This window comes from Oncorhynchus keta, chromosome 22, assembly GCF_023373465.1.
Source record: "Oncorhynchus keta strain PuntledgeMale-10-30-2019 chromosome 22, Oket_V2, whole genome shotgun sequence".
In the NCBI taxonomy this organism is placed as follows: Eukaryota; Metazoa; Chordata; class Actinopteri; order Salmoniformes; family Salmonidae; genus Oncorhynchus; species Oncorhynchus keta.
Genome location: NC_068442.1, coordinates 38,942,287 through 38,954,679, shown reverse-complemented (window position 1 = coordinate 38,954,679; position 12,393 = coordinate 38,942,287). Strand labels below are relative to the sequence as shown.

At 43.9% G+C, this 12,393-nt stretch overlaps 1 protein-coding gene across 1 annotated transcript; it reads right to left on the bottom strand.

Moving 5' to 3' along the window:
- Positions 1 to 1,033: 1,033 nt before the first annotated feature.
- tmem38a (transmembrane protein 38A) lies at positions 1,034 to 11,517 on the bottom strand. Its single transcript, XM_035798970.2, has 6 exons — positions 11,098 to 11,517; positions 8,249 to 8,405; positions 7,832 to 8,016; positions 7,576 to 7,663; positions 7,045 to 7,162; positions 1,034 to 1,883 (listed from the first exon to the last, which is right to left on the bottom strand). Exons 1-6 carry the CDS (start codon positions 11,219 to 11,221, stop codon positions 1,671 to 1,673), a joined length of 885 nt encoding a protein of 294 aa, XP_035654863.1. The 5' UTR covers positions 11,222 to 11,517; the 3' UTR covers positions 1,034 to 1,670.
- Positions 11,518 to 12,393: the final 876 nt, after the last annotated feature.

Below are 12,393 nucleotides of genomic sequence, written 5' to 3'. Positions count from 1 at the left end.
TGAATGCTTCAATAGTGATCTCAGAAGGGAAACAAAACTACACTACATTTGACTGTGTCTTTGCCTCTCTCTACAAACAGTTATCAGTCAGAGGGTAAAGAAAAAGGGAAGGCATGGGGTTGGTTTCAAGGCATCTCTTTCCAAAGATGTTGATGTTTCTTTGGGATTTTTGGACATGGACTCAAAGTTTGACAGGAAACAAGGTGATGCATGACTTGTTCCCTTAGAAGTCTCCTTTGATGATCCAAGTCCAACTCTGGAAAAACATTAATACCTTTCTCTAGTTGTGCATTTAAACTTTTAGCCAGGCTGACGAAACTGAGAGTACAATGAATCTTTCAAGGTGTCCTCAGCTCTCTGTGCTGACTTTTGGTTTCACTTGAAAAAGAGCATTGTTTTCTGTATGTGAGATGGGACTGAGGTGCATACAAAATAAGCTAGAATTTGTATGAAGAGGGAAAATAAAGGGAATGCTTGTTCTTGGTCAGTGATCTCTTCTGCTGTTGTGGGGTATGTAAGTGTCAGGGGTCAGAGGTTGTGACCTTCTGTAAAGTTTATCAGTGATGGTTCATTAGCCGTACTACAAAGGACAGGAAGTGAGACAAGTGCAAACAAACACAGACATAGCTTAATGTTTCAACACCATTTTGAGTTCAGTATGACAACCTTTGAAGATACTTTTGTAATGACACTGCTCACTTTTGAATAAGTTACATTTCTTCATGGAAAAGTATATAGAGACATGCAACTTTCGCCTTAAATACCTGAATTTCTGTTGTGTTTTTTGCGTGGTCACTTGTTTTATTTAATGTGTTGAATATGGGTACAGTGGCAATTTGCCCTTATTGATTTATTTTACATTTCAATATAAAAACAACATTTTATAAAATAATTCCTTACTATGTTGCACAATTCTGTATGAATGCATAGCTTTCCACCTCATACTTTCTGTTTATATGGTAACCGTTAACAACATATAACATTGTCATTTACTAAACAAATAAATCACCACCACAATTATGTCACCACGTAAGAATTTTCACTTGCCTTTATTTATAAAGGACATGCATTTCACTTGTTTACTTTGTAAAAAGCAGCCATGTATTCTTCACATTATATTACTTACTTCGTATTCTGTTGTATTGTCTGATTCATTCTGTTGTCTGATCTATGGTCAGATTGTGCTTTTGATCTAATTTCTTTACATTACTGAAATAGGTCAGACAGGGTTTAAACCAAAAACCCATTGATAGCTTACGGCAAGAAGTACTTGTAACAAATGCCATCCTAAAACAATCAAGTAACTTGGTGTTCAGTGTACACCTCGTGCTGTTGCACACAGTTAGAGATATTCACAGATGAAAAATAAATACGGAAATAAATATGTTTATACTGTATGTACTGGCTGGAAGGAAGATTTAAGTGTTTGACTTGACTTCGGTGAGCTATTTACAGAATCCCCATACTGTGTAATATGTCATAGAAAGCACCATTTGCTTCAATAGATTTACTCATTTGCTCATTTGGTAAACATCAAACTGCCCCTTTCCACAGCAAGGAATGGGAGACTCCATCATGTCTAAATAGAAGGCTGGACTATGAGAGGAAATCAGATGCAGTTAATTGATGGGGGACCTTTTTCCCCCTTCACTGGTGTAGTAGTTTGTGTTCTATTCGGCTTTCTTGGACTTCCTTTTGCGGGTGCCTTCGCCGAGCTCCTCCTTGGTTTTGACAGGTGAGACGGGGGCAACAGGGGCTGGGGCAAGGGTGGCGTGGTGCTCCTCCTCACCACCTCCAAGAGGGGAGCCAAAGAGCAAGTGGCACACCCAAGACTCGATTAGGATGAAGGGAGAGCCGTGAGAGTGGCGGGCGGTCAAGATCACCTAAGAAAATGACAAATCATCAGTGTGAAAATATTTGCTTAGTTTGCGTAATTTCTAGTTGAGACAACCAAATAACCATAGTTTATGATCACTATCAATTGTGTTTATATGCTAATACTAATAGTAAATAATAGGATGTCAGAGGTAAGTATACTGAACAAAAATATAAACGCAACATGTAAAGTGGTGGTCTCATGTGCTGAAATAAAAGATACCAGAAATTCTCCATGTGCACAAAATGCTTATTTCTCTCAAAGTTTGTGCACAAATGTGTTTATTTGTTTGTTTGTTCTCATTTGCCAAGATAATACTGACAGGTGTAGCATATCAAGAAGGTGATTAAACAGCATGATCATTGCACAGGTGCACCTTGTGCTAGGGACAATAATAGACCACTCTAAAATGTGGAACCAACTGGTCTTTGGTACAACCAACTGGTCTCTGTTACAACCAACTGGTCTCTGGTACAACCAACTGGTCTCTGTTACAACCAACTGGTCTCTGTTACAACCAACTGGTCTCTGTTACAACCAACTGGTCTCTGGTACAAATGTCACGACTTCCGCTAAAGTCGGCCCCTCTCCTTGTTCGAGCGGTGTTCGGCGGTCGACGTCACTGATCTTCTAGCCATCACTGATCCATTTTTCATTTTCCATTAGTTTTGTCTTGTCTTCCATCACACCTGGTTCCAATCCCATCAATTACATGTTGTGTGTTTAACCGAGTAGAATTCCCCTCATGTCCTTGTTGGCGATTGTTTGATTGTATGTTTGTGCAAGTTATGTGTTGGTGCGCGACGGGTTTTCTACCCACTTTGATTATTTTATATATTTAGGTTTTTGGAGTTTTGTTAACTTTTATTAAACGACTCTGTTTATATCAAGTTCGTTCTCCTGCGCCTGACTTCCCTGCCACCAACACGCACCAATTACAACAACCAACTGGTCTCTGTTACCCTTCTATGGAGTCAGCAGGAGAATGTACCCCGGCCATGGAGGTGGAAGAGCGCATCAAGGAGCATGCAGTAATACTTTACCATCTTGGTGCCACCATGGACAGCATTGTCCAGACAATGGACCGCTGGAAGAGACAGGGAGTTCTTCCAGCGCCTCCACCAGCACAACCGGGGTCTACCCTGAGCGCCCCTTTCCCGCCTGAACCCAGTGGGATCTGTCTCTCCTTGCCACAGGAGTACGAAGGGAGTGCTGCCAACTGCCAGGGGTTCTTCCTTCAATTAAACCTCTATCTGGCCACGGTCCACCCAGCTCCATCGGACCGTGAGAGGGTGTCCCCCCTCGTCTCGTGCCTTACCGGGAAAGCCCTGGAGTGGGCCAACGCCGTATGGAGGGTGAGTGCCTCTACCCTCTGAGGCAGGAGGAGCGCCCAAGATTTCGCCCTGGAGTTTAGGACCCTGGCTGCCGGCACGGGATGGAACAACAACAGGGCCCTGATCGATCATCACCGCTGCAGTCTACGTGAGGACGTTCGTCGGGAGCTGGCTTGCAGAGACACCGCCCTCTCGTTTGACCAGCTGGTGGACCTGTCCATCCGGCTGGACAACCTGCTGGCTACTCGCAGACGTTCAGATCGTGATCTGGTGGTTCCATCCTCCCGCACCCCCTCTCCGATACCCATGGAGCTGGGAGGGGCGGTGCGCAGGGAGACCGGAGGGGGTTCCCGCTCGTGCACTATCTGTGGCCGCAGAGATCACACTGACGGTCGGTACCGGGTGGGAATCAAGGCAGCAGGCAGGGCGCTCTGGCGTCACCCCAGGTGAGCTGGCACCATCCTCACCCAGTCCTCTGTTGCACATATGTTTGTGTCCGTCACTTTTCCTGAGTTTTCCCTGCATCCCCAGCATAAGGGGCTCATCGATTCAGGCTCGGCTGGGAATTTCATTGATAAAGCTTTAGCCCATAGTTTAGGGATCCCCATTTTTCCCGTGGATGTGCACGCCTTAGATAGTCGACCATTAGGGTCAGGGTTGATTAGGGAGGTTACCGCTCCTTTGGGCATGGTGACGCGGGGGGTGATACGGAGAGAATTAGTCTCTTCCTTATTAACTCTCCTGCGTTTCCCGTGGTGCTGGGCCTACCCTGGTTAGCTTGTCCCACTCTTTCTTGGCCACAGAGGGCTCTCACAGGGTGGTCGCAAGAGCGCTCAGGTAGGTGTTTAGGGGTTTCCGTTGGTGCACCTAAGGTGGAGAATCCAGACCAGGTCTCCACCGTGCGCATTCCCCCTGAAAAGCCGATTTGGCTCTCGCCTTCTCTAAAAAGAAGGAGACTCAATTACCACCTCATCGACGGGGCGATTGTGCGATAGGTCTCCTGGTAGACGCTGCACTTCCCAGGAGTCACATGTATCCCCTCTCACAGGTGGAGACGGAGGCTATGGAAACATATGTCACTGAATCCCTGTGTCAGGGGTACATTCGGTCCTCCACTTCACCCGCCTCCTTTCTTTTCTGTTAAGAATGAGGGAGGTCTGCGTCCGTGTATTGACTACCGGATTTAAATCAGATCACTGTGAGGTATAGTTACCCGCTACCGCTCATAGCCACAGCAGATAGAGTCAATGCACGGGGCATGCTTCTTCACCAAACTAGATCTCGGGAGCGCTTACAACCTGGTGCGTATCTGAGAGGGAGACGAGTGGAAGACTGCTTTCAGCACCACCTCTGGGCACTATGAGTACCTCGCCATGCCGTACGGGTTGATGAATGAGCCATCAGTCTTCCAAGCTTTTGTAGACGAGATTTTCAGGGACTTGCACGGGCAGGGTGTAGTGGTGTATATTGATGACATTTTGATATACATTTACATTTACATTTACATTTAAGTCATTTGGCGCCAAGCATGTGTCCCTAGTGTGCAGAGTGCTTGGTCGCCTGTTGGAGCATGACCTGTACATCAAGGCTGAGAAATGCCTGTTCTTCCAACAGTCCGTCTCCTTCCTAGGGTATCGCATTTCCACATCAGGGGTGGAGATGAAGAGTGACCTCATTGCAGCCGTGCGTAATTGGCTGACTCCCACCATTGTAAAGGATGTGCAGCGATTCTTAGGGTTTTCCAACTACTACCGGAGGTTTATCCGGGGTTTTGGTCAGGTAGCGGCTCCCATTACTTCACTGCTGAAGGGGGGTCCGGTGCGCTTGCAGTGGACAGCTGAGGCGGACAGGGCTTTCAGTCACCTGAGAGCTCTGTTTACCTCGGCTCCCGTGCTGGCCCATCCGGATCCATCTGTGGCGTTCATAGTGGAGGTGGACGCGCCTGAGGCTGGGATAGGAGCTGTGCTCTCTCAGCACTCGGGTACGCAAACGAAGCTCCGCCCTTGTGCCTTCTTCTCGAGGACGCTCAGCCCGGCGGAGCGAAACTATGACGTGGGGGACCGGGAGCTGTCATCAAGGCCTTGAAGGCGTGGAGACATTGGCTTGAGGGGGCTAAACACCCTTTTCTCATCTGGACTGACCACCGCAATCTGGAGTACATCCAGGCGATGAGGAGACTGAACCCTCGCCAGGCAAGGTGGGCCATGTTTTTCACCCGTTTTGTGTTTACCCTTTCTTACAGACCTGGCTCTCAGAATGTTAAGGCAGACACATTGTCCGGGCTGTATGACACAGAGGAGCGGCCCATGGATCCCACTCCCATACTCCCCGCCTCTTGCTTGGTGGCGCCGGTAGTGTGGGATCTGGACGCAGACATGGAGCGGGTCGTCACGTGCAGAGCCTGCTCCCCCTCAGTGTCCAGCTGGGTATCTGTACATTCCGTCTGGTGTTCTTGACCGGCTGATCTATTGGGCCCACACGTCACCCTCCTATTGTCATCTTAGGATCGGCCGGACGGTGCGCTGTCTTAGTGGGAAGTACTGATGGCCCACTTTGGCTAAGAATGTGAAGGTTTATGTGTCCTCCTGCCCCGGTGTGCGCCCAGTGTAAGTTCCTAGGTACCTGCCCAGAGGTAAGCTACAACCCTTACCCGTTCCACAATTGCCGTGGTCGCACATGTCAGTGGATTTCATAACCGATCTTCCACCTTCACAGGGTAACACCACGATCCTGGTCGTTGTGGATAGTTTTCTAAGTCCTGTCGTCTCCTCCCTTTGCCCGGACTCCCTACGGCCCTACAGACTGCGGAGGCCCTGTTCATTCACGTCTGATCGGGGTCTCCAGTTCACGTTGAGGGTCTGGAGGGCGTTCAAGGATGTCTAGGGGTCTCGGTCAGCCTTACCTCAGGTTTTCACCCCGAGAGTAACATATTGGGGCTCCCGAGTGGCGCAGCGGTCTAAGGCACTGCATCTCAGTGGAAGAGGCGTCACTACAATCCCTGGTTTGAATCCAGGCTGTATCACATCCGGCTGTGATTGGGAGTCCCATAGGGTGGTGCACAATTGGCCCCGGGTCGTCCGGGGTAGGCCGTCATTGTAAGTAAGAACTTGTTCTTAACTGACTTGCCTAGTTAAGTAAAATATATATTTTGCCTCCAATGTTTATTGAAAACATAACTCCGTTTCCACAATGAACACTTGTTGTCTCTTAAATACATTGTTACAGTTGTTGGTTGGTTAGCTCTGTCAAAACACCTCAAAATAAGACATGGTATCAAGAGGCTGTATCACAACCAGACGTTATTGGGCATCCAATAGGGCGGTACCCCATTGGCCCGGCGTCGTCTGGGTTTGGCTGGGGTAGGCCGCCACTGTAAATAAGAATTTGTTCTTAACTGACTTGCCTAGTTAAATAAAGGTTAAATAAAAATTCTATACAAAAATCAAGAACAAGATCAAAGGAGTTGAAACGAGCCACTTATGATTCCCCACATAATAGTTTATTGTCATTGTTGCTATCAGTCTGGCTATCCAGAATCACAACGTGCTGACTTCTGCCCCATGTAAGCACGCACATCATTTTTGTGACGTCGTCAGTTAACCCATCTATGCAAAGGTACAGTGAAACTGTTCTGGCTTGGTGGCCCAAAGACCTATTAAGACACTTCATGTTGGTGTTTCCTTTTCTTGGCAGCTAATGAATCCATGAACTGGAAAATGACAATTATTTTCCAGAAACATTATTGTTATTTCATTTGCACAATTTAAGCATATTTGCCCCAATCCCTGAGTAAAAGTATGGTGTTCACTCACTAGTATGGACTTCAGGACCTACCTTGGTAGTAGCCATGAACAGAGTGAAAAGACAGATGAGGGTGCTCTTGGACACGGGAAGTAAGTGTGCCTCCTGAAGTGTAAACAGAATGGCTCCATACAGACTGGCTTTAGTAGGGCTGGAGAGGGAACATTTTATGATAATAAAGCAAAGTCACGACTTCTCTTGATTAAAAAAACTATCCATTATTATCCATTGGTCAGCTTTAAGAGGGATAGTTCAGACCAAATTACAAGTGTTTGATATTTTATAGATACCTAGAGAGTCAGTCAATGCATTTGAATGCCTTCAAATCAAGTTGTTGCAATACCTGATACCTTCAGGAGTAATAGATGGAAATATCAATATCAGATTATTTGCTGTAATAGAAAAAAAGTTCTTAAAAAACTAGAGCTGGAATAACCTGAGCCGCCCTGAAACAGCTTAGGTTACTAACAACCAGACATCTAAAATAAATCTCTCATGAGAGGAGGCGGCAACACATATTGGCGGCTGACATAAACCACAGAGCTGTAAGGGAAACCAACTCACAATGACATGTTGAGGATTTCATTGGTGTCGGGGCTCCACACACCACGAAGCAGTTGCTCAAAATTGGAAATGAGAGCTACTCCTGACCCTGAGAGGATATAAATAGAAGGTACAAATAATTAGGACAAAGGTCTGTATCTCGCTTCACTGGTCTTATCTTCGTTTTGCCTTCCTCCCTCTGCAAAATGAACACACACAAGGAAAGGCCTACAAGTCGCAGCTGTAGCAATGGGGGGAAGTGCAGTGAGACACCAACCTTTGACGTAGCCGATGATGACCATGATGAGGAAGCCGTTATGGTAGGCATGATGGGCATGGTGCACGCCGGCTGCAATTTTACGAGCACGGACAACCTCCTTTAAGGCTACCAGCACAAGCTTTACAGGCAGGAAAGCCACACATTTGTAGAACAGGTTCAGTGGGCAAAAAAAGATGAGGTACCTGTTGTTACATTTTAGTGAACAAGAAACAAAAGAGTACATCTTTAATGTTGAGGTGGTCGTTTGGTTACTTAACAATAACATTTTAAAAATAATTTCAAAATATTTTCTATCGAATTGAATTTGACCTATTTCAACAATCGTAGGCATATACAGACATCGTTTTTGCAGTTTCTCAAGCAAAAACTAAACCAATGATGAAGATTAGAACATTAACAATTTAAAGATCTTACCAAATAATGGAGGCTAGGAGGATGTGGCTGTTGTATTGAAAATAGTCCAGGGGGCAACCTCCGAGCAAAACGTCTGCTAAGATGTAGCTCGCAAAGCAATAGAGCATGGCACAAAGCCAAGAGGCCACAGGGCTCTTGCGAGCCACCTCCACTGACCCTGCAGAAGAATAACAATTTAGATATTTTCTTCACATGAAGCCAGATTATACGGGAACACTCATAGTAACTTTCATAAATAATCCATTATAAATCACTATAAATGTTTATAAACGCTTCATAAATGATTTGAAATGTAATAAATACTCATGATTTGTAATGCTGATAATGCTTACAAATGTTTCTAAATGTTAGTAAAGAAGCACACATTTATTCATAGTTTATCAATTGTTCCTTAATGCTTATTCATGACTGTTATTCATGACTGTTTTATGGCTTATCCGCACCGCCAAAGCTGACACTCTCTCCTCTGTTCTCCTCCTTCAAGATCTATCCGATGCTTTCGACACTATGAAGCATCAGATCCTCCTCTCCACCCTTTTAGGGCTGGGCATCTCAGGCTCTCCACACTCTTGGATTGCAGCCTACCTGGCAGGCCGCTTCTACCAGGTGACGTGAGGAGGATCAGTGTCTGCACCACAAACTCTCAATACTAGTGTCCCCCAGGGCTCAGTTGTAGGCCCTCTCCTCTATACACCAAGTCATAGCCTCACATGGCCACTCCTATCATTGCTATGTGGATGCCATTCAACTATTTTCTTCTCACACCCAGGTGGCGACACGCATCTCTGCGTGCCTGGCAGATATCTCAGCTTGGATGAAAGGCCCACTGCTGAGCCCAGTTAAAGCTATTCTCTGTCCTGGCACACCAATGGTGGAACCAGCTTCCCCCTGAAGCTAGGACAGAAGAGTCCCTGCCTATCTTCTGAAAACATACCTCTTCAAAGAGTATCTTAAATAATCCCACAGCATGTTTTTCTTTTTTTTTGTCATTTACAGTAGTGAGTACATACATTTTCCTACTTTTTTTGTACTGGTCCCCTGTGAGAATTAAACCCACAACCCTGGCACTGTAAGCACAATGCTCTACCAACTGAGCTACACAGGACACTCGCTGATAGCTACTTAATTGAGGGAAAATGTACTAACTATGACAGAGATATGTGGTTGTCCCACCTAGCTATCTTAAGATGAATGCACTAACTGTAAGTTGCTCTGGATAACGGTGTCTGCTAAATTACAAAAAGTTCAATGTAAATCAAAGTTATTATAAAGTGTTACGGTGTGTGTACTATTATCTTTTGGTTGGTTATTCCTTAGCTTTCATCCCCATATCACATGTCTACCAACTCCCAACATTGATTGAGTTACTCAAGGACAAAGTTGCAGAGAAGGTCTCTGATCCTTTAACTCATCCATTACTCACTTATTCATTAACTTTACTCATGAGTGTTACTGGTCATGAGGAAAGAGGAATCAAGTCTTGCACTACAATCAAACAAACCAAAAAGTAACTTAAAAAGGCCAAAGATGAAATGAAACATTTATGGATCGTTGCAACATTGTGGAGTACATCAGGATATGTGAGTCAGAACTGTGAAGATCTAAAAGAACAAATATGATTCTGGGTGGAGGAGCGATTAGCCTGCTGTTTGACAGAAAACTGATCCCTAGAAATGTGGCCTAAATATACACATTGCTCTATTTATTTTCCTGCCTCGCAAAGCAACTGGTAGGCTTGACATTAACTTTGACCCTTAACATCCCCAGCCCCCAAACTCATTCATGGGTTTCACCATATAGTGAGAACCAGGGAACCACTTCCAACATGTCTCTCAGAGATTGGTTTACATCGGTCTAGATCTAGGAACTCATTTGTTTTTTTTCCAGACCATTACTGGAGATTAACTAACCCATAATTTGGCTAATGTTTGTCCAAAGAGTCAAAGTAGGTAATCAGAGTATTTTTACACAAGTTTCTATAGGCCACTAAAATTTACTTAAGACAAAACGGTGTCAATAAGTAAATAATAAAATATTTCAAAGTAATTTATCAACTAACGTGCAATTCCTGATTCAGTTTACCATTTTGTGTGTGAACAAGGGAGATCCAGAAGGGTGGATTAGTGCTGGGATTTCATTAAACATATTCCTTTCGAGGACAACATAAGTGCTTTTGCCCATATTCTTTGTTTCTAAGAGGCTCGACTGAAAATATTATTGAGTATTGTGGGTTTCACTTCTGACTAATACAATGTCAATGAGGTCTTACAAACATGCACCAATACAAAAGGTCTATGAACAAGCCTGCTCTAAAGCAGAGGATAATTTATGTAGTGTGTAGCCCACTGAAATTCTATTTAAGGACATTCTATTTATTGCATAGGGGCCAAAGCTTTGGTATGCAACCTGTCTCTATCAGATTTCATACAATAGACCCTGTCTGTTTACAGGGTTAACTATTGGGAAATGTGAGGTATTAATGAAAATGGGTTAATCTAACTCCTATTGTAGTTTCTTTATTCTTCCCTCAAGGTATACGCCAAGCTGCTATTGCAAATGTTATTTATGAGACAAATAATGGGTTAAATAATTTAGCAAAAGTGTATTATGGCTTCCATAGTACGGCTATCAGTTGCCAAAGTATTGCTTGTATAGGTGCATGTATTTATAGGTGTTATACTTTCCAGAGGTTGACAACTCATATTGGTTATAACCTAGTCAATATAGCCATCTATTTCAACGTTGACCTGTGTTATATTCTATAGCCTACACAATTATAAGCTACTCTCAACATCACAATCATTGTTGATTTTTTGAACGTGCATTTATAGGGATAAAAAAACACTTACCTGGTTCATACTTGAGGTAGAGTATGGACACGATGTAATAAGCAAGATCAAAAACTGGAAACATTCCAATTTTTGAGAAAGTTTGGGCAACATCGCCCAAATTGAGGACTCCCAACACGTCCATGATTTAAAATGTATAACTCTACCGCATGTATTTTATATGATCACTGCGTAACGAGAATGTCAGTTGTCCCGCGACCCGCCACTAAGCCCCTCGTCTTTACGAGTAAAAACTGACACTCAAGCCAACCTATTAATATACCTCATCTGCACAGCCTTTAATTTGTTCTCAGCCGGGAGTTTTTTCTAAGCCAACAGGTTTTATTTGTCAACTCCATTTAAAGGACTTCCCAAACTCGTCGCTGCTGTTGAAAAATGACAGATAGGCTTTTCTTTTCGAATCCCGATTTTTTAAAATCAGATATGCATCGCTCTAAATTATTGAATCAAATTTTTGAAGGTCAGCTGGCCTAAGAAAGATATTGACGATGTACTATAGTGCTCTGCAAATAACACAAAGACAAAGAGAGAGCCAAGTGAAATGACAGACGATGCGCATGACACTATGCAGTTTATTTTACTATTACACGTTTTTATATAGGCCTAAATCGTGGGTAGCCTAATTTAATTGGCATTGGACCCTGATGTGAAAAATCGGTACTGAATCGTATGGATATGCTTATAGAAACTATGACAGATTAATATGTGTCTTTCTTTAGAAATACAATTCCACTGACTGGATCTGGTGGCCAACAATAAAGCCATTTGCAATACACAGGCTAAATTATACAACGGGTGGGTCTAATTCTGAATGCTGATTGGTTAAAACCGCATTCCGGTGTCTATTTCACAAGTTACTGCTGGCTAAATCTATGACGTCAAAATGTTGATTCACTCTGTTCCATCTCACTGCGCAATCCACTGTCTCGTCAACCCTGGAAATGTATAAACTTGATCTCCACTATAAAAAGCATCTAGATATTATCTCCCATTTATTTGTTGCAATACATACGCTAAAATTGAATATAATAAAGGTATTACATTTATGGAACCTCGGTCTTTTAACTGGCCTAATGACGAGAAACGTAGGGTCTATTTAACAGAAAACCTAAAACGTAATTTAATTCCTCGAAGACTCCTCAAGTTTATTGGATGAGGGTGGTGCTTGATTGTTTCCATGCATTACCCCCTACGTCACATGTGTCAAACTCATTCCACGAAGGGCCGAGTGTCTGTGGGTATTCGCTCCTCCCTTGTACTTGATTGATGAATTAAGGTCTCTAATTAGTAAAGAAC